The 15,343-nt window shown below is 44.5% G+C and overlaps 1 protein-coding gene across 1 annotated transcript in view; it reads right to left on the minus strand.

Annotated features, from left to right (window-relative positions):
- CRACR2B (calcium release activated channel regulator 2B) overlaps nt 1–15,343 on the minus strand; it is a 33,528-nt gene that overhangs the window by 7,690 nt on the left and 10,495 nt on the right. The window contains exons 3-9 of the mRNA XM_035122001.2: nt 9,143–9,215; nt 8,042–8,286; nt 5,806–5,917; nt 3,371–3,527; nt 2,342–2,488; nt 1,548–1,638; nt 1,306–1,398 (exon numbers count right to left, since the gene is read on the minus strand). Coding sequence (XP_034977892.2) covers nt 1,306–1,398; nt 1,548–1,638; nt 2,342–2,488; nt 3,371–3,527; nt 5,806–5,917; nt 8,042–8,242 — 801 coding nt within the window. The 5' untranslated portion in view covers nt 8,243–8,286; nt 9,143–9,215. The remainder of the gene's footprint in view (nt 1–1,305; nt 1,399–1,547; nt 1,639–2,341; nt 2,489–3,370; nt 3,528–5,805; nt 5,918–8,041; nt 8,287–9,142; nt 9,216–15,343) is intronic.

Below are 15,343 nucleotides of genomic sequence, written 5' to 3' on the forward strand. Positions count from 1 at the left end.
CCCTATGAGAAGTGGTGGTGTTGACCATTAAAAGGGAATTAGACAAATTCCTGGAGGATAAACTATAAATGGCTAATGGCTACTAGGCATGATGACCATATGTTTGTGTGTGTGTGTGCAGAGCAGTGTTTCCCAAACACGGGTCTCCAGCTGTTTTTGGACTACAATTCCCATCATCCCTGACCACTGGTCCTGCTAGCTAGGGATGATGGGAATTGTAGTCCAAAACCAGCTGGACACCCAAGTTTGGGAAACACTGGTGTAGAGCATGTATTAGAGGCAGCATGTGTCTCTGTGCACCAATTGTTGGGGAATACATGCGAAGGAGAGTGTTACACTCCTATCCTGCTTGTGGGCTTCCCATACTGGACTGGAGAGGCCTTTGGCCTGATCTGGCAGGGGCTCCTATTGTATTCCTACAAGTCCCTTAAGCCACTGAAGAAAAAGGATGGAGAGCTAAAATAATCACAGGCAGCTCCTACACTGGGGCAAGGAGCCACTCCAAAAAATTACTTGCTCCCCACTTTACAGGGCACTGCCTTCCCGACAGCTGACGCATACAGTGTTTGCATTTTTCCTCCTTGAGCCCACCTAGTCTGTCTGGTGCTGATGTGGGGTGGGGAGGAAAAGAGTGAGAATAAGTTCCCTTCCCTAAAGTAGCTTATATACTGGGGGGCACTCGCATATGTCTACTCATCACTTCAGGGCTTCCAATGATTTGCAGAAGTGAAACATCTGGTCACAGTGGACTATGCAGTGCAGTCTGTTTCCCCACAATGAAGGCTTTTGGCACTGGTTTTTCTTGTAACACCAACAGGAACCAGCAGGAACTTGGGCTAAGGTGGCATCTCAGGCACTAGATCCCAAATCCAGCTCTAGCCCTGTACATGTGTAAGACATAGCTGCCAAGTCTCCCACTGAAAAATGCGGGATCAGCAGTGGTGCGGCACCGGAAGTCACTTCTACGCATGTCTGGACATGCGTAGAAGCAACTTCCGGTGCCGGCACTGCCCAATTTCCAGTGCCCAGACATGGGCAGAACGGCACCTGAAATGGAGCCTACCTGCCAGGTAGGAAATCTGGGGGATTTCCGGGATTTTTTTCTATTCGGGATAATAGCAGGAAACGGATTAAAATCCAGGGGTTTCCCACGAAAAATGGGAGACTTGGCAGCTATGGTGTAAGAAGCAATGACTTTTGCGTCAAAGGACACAGCCAGCCAGTTCAACGGGACCTGTGTAGACAATGCAGAGGGTAAAATACAAATCCAAGCAAAAGAAACAAGGGTCACCCCCTCCAAGTCACCTTTTTCTGGTGGTATAGCATCTTCTCAAATTCTTGTTCTTTGCTCTGCAGCTCTTTCTGAAGCAAGCTGCTCTTCTCATGCTTCATTGATCCCTGCAAAAAGTAGATAAATTGGCGCTTTTCCTTTTTTACTCCAACATCCAGCATAAAAATAAATCTCCAGCACTTTGCAAGGACTCATTGATTTAGCAACTGAGCTCAGTGCCCAGTTCAGGCATCCTGAGAGTGAATGAGGTGTTTACCTGGCTCAGCAGCCGTTCCCTTTCTGCTTTGATTTGTTGCTCCATTTCTTCATAAAGGCATCTGATTTCACGGTCATGGTCTACCTCCCTCCTAAAAGCACAGAGCAAGAGGGATGAAATGCAAGAAACAGATACAGCGTAAAGACAAAGTGGGAGACAAGATGGAGGGGGGGGAGAATTACCTCTCTACTTTGAGAGAAAATAAATACTTCTCAGCTAACATAAGATGTGCTGTCTCACTTTTCAGAAACTTGAGTGTTGATATGGAAATCCTCTGGCACTAGGGGGCACCAGAAAGGCTTAAAAAGCTATACTGTACATTGAGAACATTTTCTCAGGAAACTTTTGCAACCCGACTGCTTATGCTGCTTAAGGTTAAGGCAGTGTACACATTACCAGCTTAAAAAGCAGCTAGTCTGTTCTTTTTCCCAATCTGGGTTGAAGCTGGGGAAGGTTTGGGGGGGGGCGGGCGTTGTGCGAAGACATATCAAAACACAGTATTTCAAAAGCAATGACAGGATAGGTACCAGATGGAAGTGGATTGTGGCTAACACTGTGTGTACACTGCTTCCTAAACGAGTGGTGGAAGCACATTGGATACAGACGAAATTTTAGTGTGTACACAGCCTGTTTGATAAGTCCCGCTGAAGGCATTTGGACACTTCCACCTTCTTCTTTGGCATTCACGAATCCTCTTATGGATGCAGAGAGAAATTTTCCCTCCCACTTCCAGCATCCTAAGACTGCATTGCACTTTCTACAGCGTAGTCACATGCCTCCCAGAAACTGCTTACCGTTTCAATGCCTGCTCAACGGATTCCTTCTCGTGATGTATGTCCCTGACATATGAGGAAATGTGGAAGAGAAATTCTTCAAAACTGGTCAGGAGTTCTGGCTTTTCTTTCCGGAGTTGAGCCCAGAGCTCCTGAACCTCATTCTGACTGGAGCGAAGACAAACAGTAAAGTTTATCAGTTTGAGAGTGATAGATAAGCATAGTCCTTGCGCAAAACAGGCTATAAAGCACTTATTTTAAAGTATTTTATAGTTAAGCCTCCTAGTCATCCCTCCCCAAGATGAGAAAAATCCAGGCAATAAGAGGTCAAAAGTCCTCAACTTAAAAAGTAAAGGTACATCTGTTGGAGAATCTCTTCCCCCTATTTTGTCTAAGCCTTATTATGCTCCTAATCCACCCACCCCTTTCTACTAGTCCACTGCTACCCATGCTAGTTCCAACACCATCTGGAAGACCACAGTTTCCCCATTCCTGCTGTAGCCGTGCAACCCAGGAAAACATAGCACATGCATTTTAATGAAGAGGGCATGATAGAAAGGGTCAAAGCAATGCTTCTGCGAAACAAGTTTCCTAAAGATGGCAACAGCAATCGTAATACAGTGGTACCAAGGTTTACGTCGAACTTAATCCATTCTAGAAGTCCGTTCTTAAACCAAAGTGTTCTTAAACCAAGGCGTGCTTTCCCATAGCAGCGTGGGACTCAATTTACAAATGGAACACACTCAACAAGAAGCGGAACATTTTGGTGGAGTCTTCTTCTTCGGAGGTCTTTAAGCGGAGGCTTGACAGCCATCTGTCAGGAATGTTTTAATGGTGTTTCCTGTTTGGCAGGGGGTTGGACTGGATGGCCCTTGTGGTCTCTTCCAACTCTATGATTCTATGATTCTGCTTCCAAGGCAAAGTTCACAAACCAAAACACCTACTTCCAGGTTTGCAGCGTTCTTAATCCAAGTTGTTAATAAACCAAGCTGTTCTTAAACCAAGGTACCACTGTAATAAACAAGCACAGCTTGGAAAGTTCCAACTTACTCTTCAAAGACCTGGGATGCTTCAAGCTGCTCCAACATGGAGCAAAACCTCTTCTCTTCCTCTTCCTGGTCCAAGTCATCTGACCAGCCTGACTCAAAAGTCTCCTCATGCCTGGTGCTTCCAGAGCTCTCATACTGCTCAATCCCTATGAACTTGCCTAGTGGAATGAGGGGGGAAAAGGACTATAAGATCTCTCTAATCCCAGGTATGGCTTGCATTAGTGTTCAAATTATGAGGGGAGAGAGCTTGTGAAATCCACAAGCTCCATATCAGACTCCTTCCACTTTTAGCCAAATCAGGGCAACCAACAAATTAAAAGAACTGGAAGCTCTTCACAAGCTCAAAGGCACTCTGCATTACTCCATGTCACTTTTGTTATTTCAAATGTTCCAAGGGAAAGTTGTTCCACTCAGAACAGGTTCAAGAACTGCATCCTGGACTTTAAACAACTCTTTTACCGTGCAGTTCTATACATGTGTACTCAGAAATGAGCCCCACTTGAATTCAATAGATCTTACTCCCAGGTAAGTGAGCAGGGCCAGATTAATACACGCTGAGGCTCTAAACAATGCCAAGGTTAAGAGAATTCCATAGTGTTAAAAGGTAAAGGGACCACTGACCATTAGGTCCAGTCATGACCGACTCTGGGGTTGTGGCGCTCATCTCGTGTTATTGGCCGAGGGAGCCGGCGTGCAGCTTCTAATCTAGGTCATGTGGCTAGCATGACAAAGCCATTTCTGGCGAACCAGAGCAGCACACGGAAACGCCGTTTACCTTCCCGCTGTAGCAGTACCTATTTATCTACTTGCACTTTGACGTGCTTTCGAATTGCTAGGTTGGCAGGAGCTGGGACCGAGCAACGGGAGCTCACCCTGTCACGGGGATTCGAACCGCCGATCTTCTGATTGGCAAGCCCTAGGCTCTGTGGTTTAACCCACAGCGCCACCCGTGTACCCCCCCCTTTTTTGCTACCCCCCTGCAAAAGTGTAACTTCTAACAGAAAGGACAATAAAAATGGGGGTGGGGATAAAATTTTATATTTGCATACAGACTGGTACATAGGGGAGGATAAAACTAAAAAAAAACCATCTAACTAAAACATATATTGCAATAAGCTTCTTTTTATACAAACACCTTTAAATTAAAATGCTTTATGGTTTCTTACTTTGCCCATATGAAGACTTTTAATGCACAGCAGCACGATAGCTGTCACACTTTAGCACTTACTAAATGAAAGAGGCAATACAGTGTGAACTGTGTGTGTTCTACACACCCCTCCCCACCCCATCATTGGTTTGATCCATTAAAGTATGTTTGTTTTAAGAGTTAACTACTCTGGCCTTAGAGACTAGGAACTGGCACAATTGCACAATGTCCAATTCCAGATGTTACCCACTGAGCTTTAGGACACCAAGACATTTATGGCTTGTACAAAACATACTACGAACACGACTGTGTTCCAGTTCAAATAAGAGCCTGCCGTTACCTTCTTGCCTAACTCCCAAATCCTGATAGCTTTGATCAGCACTCTTCACGTCAGAGTCCTGGAACTGTTGACTTAAAGCTGTTTTCTTAAGGAGAAAAAAGGAACTTGGCTTCTTCTAATCAGCACAGGGCCATAGAAAAGCCAGAAAAACCTCTGCTCTCCCTCATGCAGCTCATACTTGGCAAAACAGCTTCGGCTGCACTTTGCTGCAGGTGGATTGCTCTGCAGTGGCTGCTGCACAATGTCTCCACAGGAGCTGTGTGCTGAGCGCTGAACTGGAAGCATTGGAAAGAGCCTTCTTGGCAGAGACAGTGACTGTATGGCACGCTATAGCCCCACCTCAGCATTGCTCACCAGTAGGGTGGGTGCACATTCCACAATCATGCTCTGCAAGCATGAAATCTGGTGCAATATACAGGAACATGCTACTCTAAGAACTGCACTTTTGGAGATAAGTTTGAAAGCATGTAGGGCAAACACATCCCCAGAAGGTGCACATCATATATAAAATTAAGTGCCTGCTTTATATCTAGGGAAAAAAATAACATTTGCCATGTAGGAGTATTGCACTGGCTTGAATCTGGTCCCTGGGCTCCTGTCTCATTACCACAGTACAGTTCCTCAATTCTTTGCAGTTGCCTTGGCTGCCTTATATAAACTGCCAGTAGTCCAAGGAAGGAAAATATTTATGTTAAGAACACAGGAAGCTGCCTTATATTGAATCAGACTCACTGGTCCATCTAGGTCAGCATTGTCTATACTGACTGGCAGCAGCTCTCTAGGGTTTTGGGCAAGAAACCTCTCCCAGAGTCCTACTTGGAGATGCTGGGGGTTGAATTTGTGGCCCTCTGCATGCAAGGCAGAAACTCTACCACTGAGCTAAGGCCCTTTCGTCCCATTCTGCCCACTGCCCACAGACATGCTGTGCAACAGTAGTTGTTCCTCTTACCTAGTCCCATACTGAATTCGACTGGTGTGAGATACCCATTATTGTCTTGCTCTAGGCTGTCAAAAACAGATTCTAGTTGTTCAGGAGTGAGAGGAAGTTCACTTTGTAGCCGCTGTGAAGGAGGAGAAAAAAAAGAAAGGACAGACTGTTATAACCACAAGAAAAAGCTTCCACTCGTCCCATGAAGTATATGATGTCCAATCTCATAATAAGGAAAGGAGTGGTGCAAAGACAATGTTTTGGTACAAGGCAATATATCTGTGTCCATCAGGACAGATACTGCAAGTGCTTCTGTTAAACAGGTGTGTGTACAAAATCTGGCATTACATAATTTATTGCACAACTCACCGGGGAAACCAGCTCTTGCTTAATAAGAGTGAAACAGGATAAATTCCCTGAGGAACCTCAGGGGCTCTGGGAGCTTTAACAGTTGTACAAAAGAAGGGAATTCAGCAGGTGGAAGTTTGCAGGTCAAACTCCACTTGCTGACATTCTTTCTTCTACAGAACTCTTGCAAAGGTGAAAGAAACTTGCCCTCTTTTTTTCACCTTGCCACCCTAAACCAAAGATGGGCATAGAGTGAGATCTGGATCTAGTGGTAGATCCCCGAGTGATTTACACTTTTGTTTTTTAACAAAAGAAATAAAATGACCCAGGGCCAGCCCAGGATATTTTTCAGCCTCAAACAAGGGCAAGATAGCCCCATTCCAGAAGCCAAGTGGACTGGCAGGTGAAAGTTACTCCAACACCAACAAGGGGATAGTGTTCTCCATGCCACCTGAGGGAAGCAGACCAATTTGGGAGGAGGAGGACAAGCTCTGCCCTCCAACAAAGGGCAAATGGTGCACTCACGAACTCCCTCACTCAACCCAATGATACAATTTCTTTATAATACATATTGCCTGGCCTTCAATAAGAAGGTTGCAGGGTGGATCGCAGCATGTAACAACAGAAAACACTCACACTACAATCAAAACGGCAACAAACATAACATACCGGTAAGCAACCACCCATAACAATAATTCAAGGACAGGATTGAACTCCCATGTCCAGCTTCCAACAGAAGTCATCAGCTAAGGGGACCAACACACTTTCGGTACCAAGTCCAGCACATTTAACACCTGAGGTGAAACAGGAAGTATCATCCTGCCGCCTTCATTGTTGGCACAGATTTCAGGTGGGATTGTGGCAATTTTTAGAGAAATCTTGCTGAAATTGCAAGAGATCTCATGTGCTCTGCAAGATCTTACATGATTTCAGTGAGAGCCAGTGTGGTGTAGTGGTTAGGAGCGGTGGACTCATAATCTGGTGAACCGGGTTCGATTCCCCGCTCCTCCACATGCAGCTGCTGGGTGACCTTGGGCTAGTCACACTTCTCTGAAGTCTCTCAGCCCCGCTCACCTCACAGAGTGTTTGTTGTGGGAGAGGAAGGGAAAGGAGAATGTTAGCCACCTTGAGACTCCTTCGGGTAGTGATAAAGTGGGATATCAAATCCAAACTCCTCTTCTTCTTCAGTGAGATCTTGCCAGAAATTGGTGCGATCTTACCCAAAATCGTTGCCAGTGCTGCTTCCCTGCCAGCAGCCTCACCTCGCCTCGCCTTATGGCTGCGCCAACCCTGATGTCCAGGCCTGAGGCCAAACTGAAATGGCAGCAGGTCTGAGGCTGGGTCACTATCAACCTTTTGAGCATAGGGTGAGGAATTTTGTGTCTGGTTGATAGGTGCTTAGCGTTTAGCTCAAGCAACGGTCATTCAGCATAGCCTTTGAAGGAGAAACATTAGATCGATCAGGGGCGTGAGAGCAAAGGGGCCTCTACATTTCTAATAGCTGTGTGGAAAAAGGAACTTTAGGCACAAGTTTTCTAAAAGCTTTCATGATAAGTTGCACCTGCCAGAAATTCCACACTGCTGTGAAAGATACAGGATCTCTTGTCCTCCCTGGCATTTCATCACCCTAAGATAGAGAAGAAATGGAAGTACAGACAGAGCAAATTTCACAGCAGCAGCAACAGCAGCCCCTGATGTGTCAACAGGAGTTTTCAAGTCTTACACACACACCCCTTAACATACACACATTATAGACTCCTGATATGAGTAGGATGTTGATGAAATTGCTCTCCAGCACAAAGGCAAATGAAACCTACACATGGCAGTACATCGCTCATAGGTGGCAGTTCAGGAAAGCAAGAGCTTTTCCTCTGCAAAGGAGGTGGCCACGGTCAATTTTCCTGTTTACCTGCATGTCCAGCTTGGTGATAAAGCCCTTCTCCTCCTTGTCACACAGCCTGAAGAGCTCCCTGGCCTTCTCCAGCATCTCCACCTGCATGTTTCCCACATCATTCAAGCAGAGAGAAGAAGACATGCCTGAGGCTGCTCCATCCTCTTCCTTGTCCTCCGCATGGGAACTTTCAGAGAGTTCTTCCCCAGGTCTTTCCATTGCTTCAAATGACCATTTACTCGCATGGACTGAAGTGCATCCAACTGCAAATATAAGGCATTCTTCTTCAAAAAGCAATGTTGGATTGAATTGTTGAGACTCCTCAAAATACAGTACTGTCTGATTCCCAAGTAACATTAAACCATAGTTTAAAATCAACTATGGCTTAACACAAATGAGGAGTGTGCTGGTAGGTGCAACCAATGCAATGCTTCCTTCAATCCTTCATTGTTTCCCTGCCACTAAGAAATAAGCCGGAATCCAGCTTGTGGGGATGTCTCCATAGAAGCCAAAATTTGTTCTTGACTTAACACTCATGGTTTATATCAAGAGAAACAAGCGTTGAGCCTGGGTTCAGAGGTCACAATAAGCTAGACTCTGGCTTGTTCTGTCTGTAGCATGGTGGTAGCAGCAAGAGGAGCAGGGGAGGAACGAAGTAAGCACTGTATTAGCTGCACCCAGCAGCTCACCTTGCTCACTTGTGTTTATTAAGTGGGAACCAGCTGATTGAGTGAAAGGCCGTCATCATGCTCCCAAGTAATATGCCTTGTTGAATATGAAACAAAGGACTGGGATTACCCCATTCCTATTACTGAAAGACAATAAAGAGAAGGGAAATTGATGTCTAGTAACAATGGGATTAACATGCGATTTTTCTCACAGAATTGCATTTCAAAAGCAAAGGACAGGGATGCATACAAATTATTTCCCAGTCCACAGACAGCTTTTCAGATCATGTGGCCAGCATGTACTCTACATCAATTTCTACTCATACTAGAATAGTTATCCCATTGTTTATTCACTATAGATAATCCCCCCCCCCCGAGGATATTTTGTATGCTTGTCCAGAACTACAGGAACGCATTGCTTTCTGATCACTCTAGGGGCAGAGCTACTTACACACACATTCTGCGGCACATCTGTTTTGCAGGCTCCTCTGCCTAAAAGTAGATTTACATCATGTCCACAAATCCTGCGTGAAGACAAAAAAGGGTTAGGCGTTAAGCATTGCTGCCAACAGATCTAACTTTTATTTATACAACCGCTTAACCTAAAAATAAACTAAATCTCCAAACAGTTAACATGGAAGAATATAATCGTCAGATCACCAATAAAATCTAGGCGATATATACTAAATCACAATGCTAAGCACTGCAATCAGGGAAAACAAATACATTTTTAAAAAGCATCTGAAAACATGTCATTGTTGATGCCTTCCAAATGACACAAGGGAAGGTATGCTAGAGGGTCACAAGACAGCAATCTGCAGGCCACAGCATAGCCAGCAAGGCCTCCTACAATGATTCTCAGGGTCCACTGAGTCTGAACTGGGGAAAGTGATCTGCTAGTGGTCCCAAGCTGTTTAAGGCTTCAAATGATAACATTAAAACCTATTAAAAGCAGTTGTTAAAATTGCTTTAAGAATGGGGCGTTGATAGGACAGGAAACACTTGTGGCCTAAGTTCTTCATGGAAAGAAATAATAAGCAGCTTTCAACTGGCCATATCAGGACCCGCTAAGGCTTTAAATGGTAATATTAAAACCTTGAACACGGCATGGCTGCCAATGGACAGCCATTGCAAAAAATTTAACGGATAAGTAATATGTGTACAGCTAGGGGCTCCGCTCAGCACCCTAGCTGCTGCATCCAACAAAGCCCAGAGGCAGCCCCAGTTTATTGGTTACCTAAATAATTGTGCAATCTGGAAACCTTCCTGATCCATATAGCCAAAAGTAATTCCTATTAGAACAGGAACATTGGGAAGACTGGGAGCAATTAAGTCATCTTCTGGGAAAGCAGCTTTTCTTGATTAGGCTTCCCATGGGCACAAAGACACACAGGGTTGGGGTTTCCATCTTGCATAGGAATAAAACGCATCATTCATTCATTCCCTGCCTTTTTTTTTTCCCTTAGATGGGACTCAAGGTGGCTTACAGATAAAAACAAGAACTGCTAAAAACATAGAAAAATTCATAATTAAAATACAATTAAATATCAAAATAATTAAAACTATATGCATATTTTTTTTTAAAAAACTGTTTAAAACACTGCAATAATCACAATAAAAACAGCATGGCAGCAGCCCTTTCATTAAAACCAGTCAATTTCTTGTTCCCTGTTGTAACAAGAAAGACTTCACCTGCTGGCAGAAAGACAGCAAGCAGGGAGCCAGTCTTGACTTCTCTAGGGAGGGAGTTCCAAAGTCTGGGAGCAGCTGTGCATGAAGTGTGTGTGAAGACAACCCTCAAAACTATCAAAGCCTTTCTCTATGTAATTTTTATCTCCATGTGGCTTAGAACATCAGATCATAAATCATATGCAGTCAAAGTTCAAGGAGGCAAGCTAGAAGGAAGTTTTCGCCAAGACTTTATATAGAACTGCCACCAGTATTTTTAGTAAGATTTTTTTATTTTGAAAAATGGGGAGGGGGGAGTTGAAGGCTATACAAAATCACCCAGAGGTGCTACAGGAAGGTGTAATACTCAAGCCTTTTGTTTCTGCTTCTAGCCCATTAAGTTTACTTTTAACATCCCTTTTAAAGAAAACAGGAAAGACCTATGTGAAGTTTTAGTGGTGTGTGCTTAGCAGAAGAGGATTAGTACAGAAGGTAACAGACTGTGCTCATACTACCCACAAATGTTTATCGATGATCAGACAGTGGAACAAACCAGAAATATAACCTGCCATGTCCAGACAGAATTAAAATAGTCCTTATTTATCAATGTGACCAAAATAATAATAATAATAATAATAATAATAATAATAATAATAATAAAGCATGCCAAAATGCAAGTAGATAAAAAGGAACCGCTACAGCGGGAAGGTAAACGGCGTTTCCATGTGCTGCTCTGGTTTGCCAGAAGTGGCTTTGTCATGCTGGCCACATGACCTGGAAGCTGTACACCGGCTCCCTTGGCCAATAATGCGAGATGAGCGCCGCAACCCCAGAGTCGGTCAGGACTGGACCTAATGGTCAGGGGTCCCTTTACCTTTAACCCCACTGCTTTGAGAGCTCTTGGCTCCCCCCTTTTGTTTTTAACAACCTAAATCATTTGGTACAATCATCAGCAAACCTGGCAAACTTTTTAAGGGCATTTGAAGTAGTGGGGAAAGAGCAAGGGAAGAGAAGCTTTACTTCATAGTTTGAAGTTTGAGGAATAAGGAAAAGCAAGAAAGAATGCCAGATTTATAGACATACTTACGGACCAAATTCATGCAGTGGTGTTCTGTCAGAATTTTAAAGAAAGTAACACTACTCTTTTGGCAGTAGCAACCAGAATTCTGGAGCCCACAGGAAAAACAAGATTTCCGCCAAGTTATGACATCAAAGCTTGGATATAATTAAAGCTGGTGGCTAATTCACCCAGACACCTGCACCTGTACCTGCTAAGGACTTAACCCAGAGGAACTTTGGATGTTGCTGAACTACAACTCCCATCAGGCCGAGCAAGCATGGACAATGGGCAGAGATTATGGGAGCTGCAGTTCAGCAACCTCTGGAAGGCCAACCTATCTGACCTAACCCAAAGGCAGGAAATTCAGCATATACTTGGGGAGTTTTTAATAGACATCAAGGAGATTGTTTGCTCAGTTTATTGTGCAACAGTTGGAATAATATCTTATCAAGAGAGGAGTGACTGTAGAGATCATTATTAACTGAGAAAGATAGAGCCACTTCATTCCTATCACTTGGCAGATTGAACAGACACAGACATTGTAGAAACATACCAGGGTGAGCCAAAATGAGACTTTCCACACACTGGTATTATGTCAAAGAACTGTCACAACCTGCTCCCTCACCAGAAAATTGCAATTTTAAATGACTTTTGGGGGAAGAGTGGGAGATACCAGGGCTCAAGATGATCTGGTTGCAGCATTCTCTGACCTAATCCCTGGTGTGCAGAGACTTTATAGTTCCTCAGTAGTGGGTGAAACGAATCTGTACTTTCTTACCTTCATCTATGTTTATTTGGTATGTCCCAAGGCACACATTAAAGTACCAAGCATACCGGTAAGCACATTTGCTGAAGTCCAGCAGAACGTTCATGCAATGCCCCTTGAAAGCCAGGCCAATATTCTTAGCTTCACGTGACAGAGATAAGGACTGACGCTGGAGGAATAGTGACTTGCGCAAGGCCACCCCGTGAGTTCATGTGGTGAGATTTGAACTGAGGATCAAACATCCAAGCTCACAGCTCATTCTTTTAATGAGTACAAGCCATTCCCTTCCCTTGTGGTTGCTTCATGTAGATGTCTGCCCAGCACCTTTAATCAACAGCTGAGGTCCTCTTTTAGGTACCCCTCTACCATCTAAAATGACCTGTCCATCTTGGGTGGCCCTGCACGGCATAGCTCATAGCTTCTCTGAGTTATTCAAGCCCCTTCACCACGACAAGGCACTGATCCACGAAGGAGTTTTGTACTAAGCACTCTATATGCTTATCAGCACCATAATTAATCAAATCTGCTTTGCAGAGAGTTTCCCTGTCAAAAGACCCCATGAAAAATCCACAACATCCACCATGAGTCACATGAAGCTGGAGGAGCTGTGGGGGAAGATGAAAACTAAGGCCCATTGAGGCGGATGTTCCCTGATCACATCAAATTTGTATTTCAAAGCCATTTTCAGAATGGACAGTTTTCTGGCCTTTGTTTCTGTGTGATAGGTGGAAAGGAGTAAAGGGAAAGAGAGAGAGAGAGAGAGAATGTGGACCACTGCTTAGAGAACCTTTTGCTTGCTATTCATAACCTTCTGGAAAGATGGATTTCAAAAGGTCATGAATAGTTTGTGGAAATTAAAAGCAGGAGGGAGGGTTTCCAAACAACACACCCTCTCTCTCAAGCTGTGCTTATTGCTGTATTAACCTCACCCTTTCAGGGGATTATAAGGCTTCTGAAAAGATTAACCTTTTAACATAATTCAATAACAAAACACAAGCAGGGGTGCCCAGGTGAGGCCTGCTTTTCCAATGCCCCTTCCCCACCTCAGAGGATTAATGTTTTAACATTTGAAACTAGAGCACTCTGTGTTTCTGGAGGGAGTCCATCCTTCAGAACTGTTTTCTTCACTCTCAAGCACATATGTTATATATTATCACTGACCTCACTCCCAAGTCTGCACGCTTAGCACATCATAACCCAATGCACTTGCTTTCCCACTGGTGGGTAGAGGGAAGTGAGACTGTGCCCTCCATGTGCTGTTGGAATCTCCCTCAGGATCTCTGGAATATCTTCATACTTTCCTGGTTCTCCGCCTCATCAAAACAAATGCAGAGCCTGTAAACATTTCTGCCTGACGCTTTTCAACATGCCATGCAGGCAAAACAGCTTGGAATATATACATATGTCAAGTACAGCATGTGGTCTAAGGCGAAATGTGTTCAGATTGGGCAAGAGCAGTCCATATCTGCTAGTCAACCATCTCCGTGCACACCATTCCTCACTGCTTCTTAAAAATATGGACAGATATGGGAATCCCCAAAACCCTGCAGCACTATGGGCTCATCTAGACTTCCTTTCATGCTATGCTTTCAAGGCATAGGTCCTGTGCTATAAAGTTCCATGTCTGAATAAGGGTGGTTGGTTGTTGTTTTTTTGTCCCAGAGCTTTGTCTGGGAAACCCATCCTTTACCGTTGAATCGGAGCAAACAGCAGTCCGCAGGATACTGCAGTGCAACTGGCAGTGAGAACAAGCTCAAGGGTTTTTGGTGTAGGGTTTTTGAACCTGTGACATGCCTATTGCTGAGGACAACGTGGAGCCACCAACTATTCATAACATGACTAGCAGACCTGCATACCAACCCATGTAACACATTGGCGACAGCTATACTAATAGCAGCAGCAGGTACAAGGATTTAAGCAAGAAGAAGAATCTCAGGGATAAAAGGAAAGGAGTGAATTGTTTCACGTAGGCAGCTGTTCTTTGTAGATAAATGACAGCATCCTGGAGAACTATTACTTGTTGTTCCTTGTTGCTTCATTCTACTCAGGTCAGATAGTCTAGGAATGGAGGGATTTAAACAATAGTTAAATCTCAACTTTCACTTGGGCTGAACAAATTGCTGCACCCCTCGGACTGGCATTGGTGATGGCCATTTATTATGGGATAAGTAGGCAAGACCACAGGGACAAGGAAGCGGGGGGAGAGGAGGAGTACCATATATGCTTACTTTAGGAACTTATTCATTTTCAATTTGATAATGATAATGTTGCACATATTCTTGCAGCAGTGTGGATCAACGATTACAAGCACCACTACCCCTTTTTAAAGGTAAAGGGACCCCTGACCATTAGGTCCAGTCGTGACCGACTCTGGGGTTGCGCGCTCATCTCGCATTATTGGCTGAGGGAGCCGGCGTATAGCTTCCAGGTCATGTGGCCAGCATGACAAAGCCGCTTCTGGCAAACCAGAGCAGCACATGGAAACGCCGTTTACCTTCCCGCTGTAGCGGTTCCTATTTATCTACTTGCATTTTGACATGCTTTCGAACTGCTAGGTTGGCAGGAGCTGGGACCTAGCAACGGGAGCTCACCCCGTCACAGGGATTCGAACCGCCGACCTTCTGATCAGCAAGCCCTAGGCTCAGTGGTTTAACCACAGTGCCACCTGGGTCCCTTTTTAGTGTCCTGTAATTAATTGCCTGTTGCCATATGCTTGTTTTCAGCTGCACAGAAACAGAGGAAACAAAAAGTCACCCCAGCCTGTTGGAAATGTCATGGTAGGATGCTGTTTGTTTTGAAAAGCAGCCGTTTAGGGCTGCAAGCCAAGGCAAAGCTGGCCTTGGCCACCGCAGCAACTATCAAGGAGCACAAGGCTTTATCACAGGGCCATGAGAAAGGACACATCACCAGAGCCACTTGACAGGATCACTGAGAGTTCTAAGCAGCATTGTTTAATGCCCTTTACCGGTACCTCCTCCCCAACTGGTCACCCGATGGGCCTGCAAAGCAGCCCTCAAAGATAATATTTACCCAGCAAAAACAAACTTTGACATACCAATACCAGGAGAAATATATGAGCTCAGGTAGGAGTGCCTTGGCTGCCTGTGGATTTTATTTCCTCTTTCCTTATTAGCTGCTTCAAGATTTTAACTGGAGCC

Source organism: Zootoca vivipara, chromosome 1, assembly GCF_963506605.1.
Source record: "Zootoca vivipara chromosome 1, rZooViv1.1, whole genome shotgun sequence".
Lineage (NCBI taxonomy): Eukaryota > Metazoa > Chordata > Lepidosauria > Squamata > Lacertidae > Zootoca > Zootoca vivipara.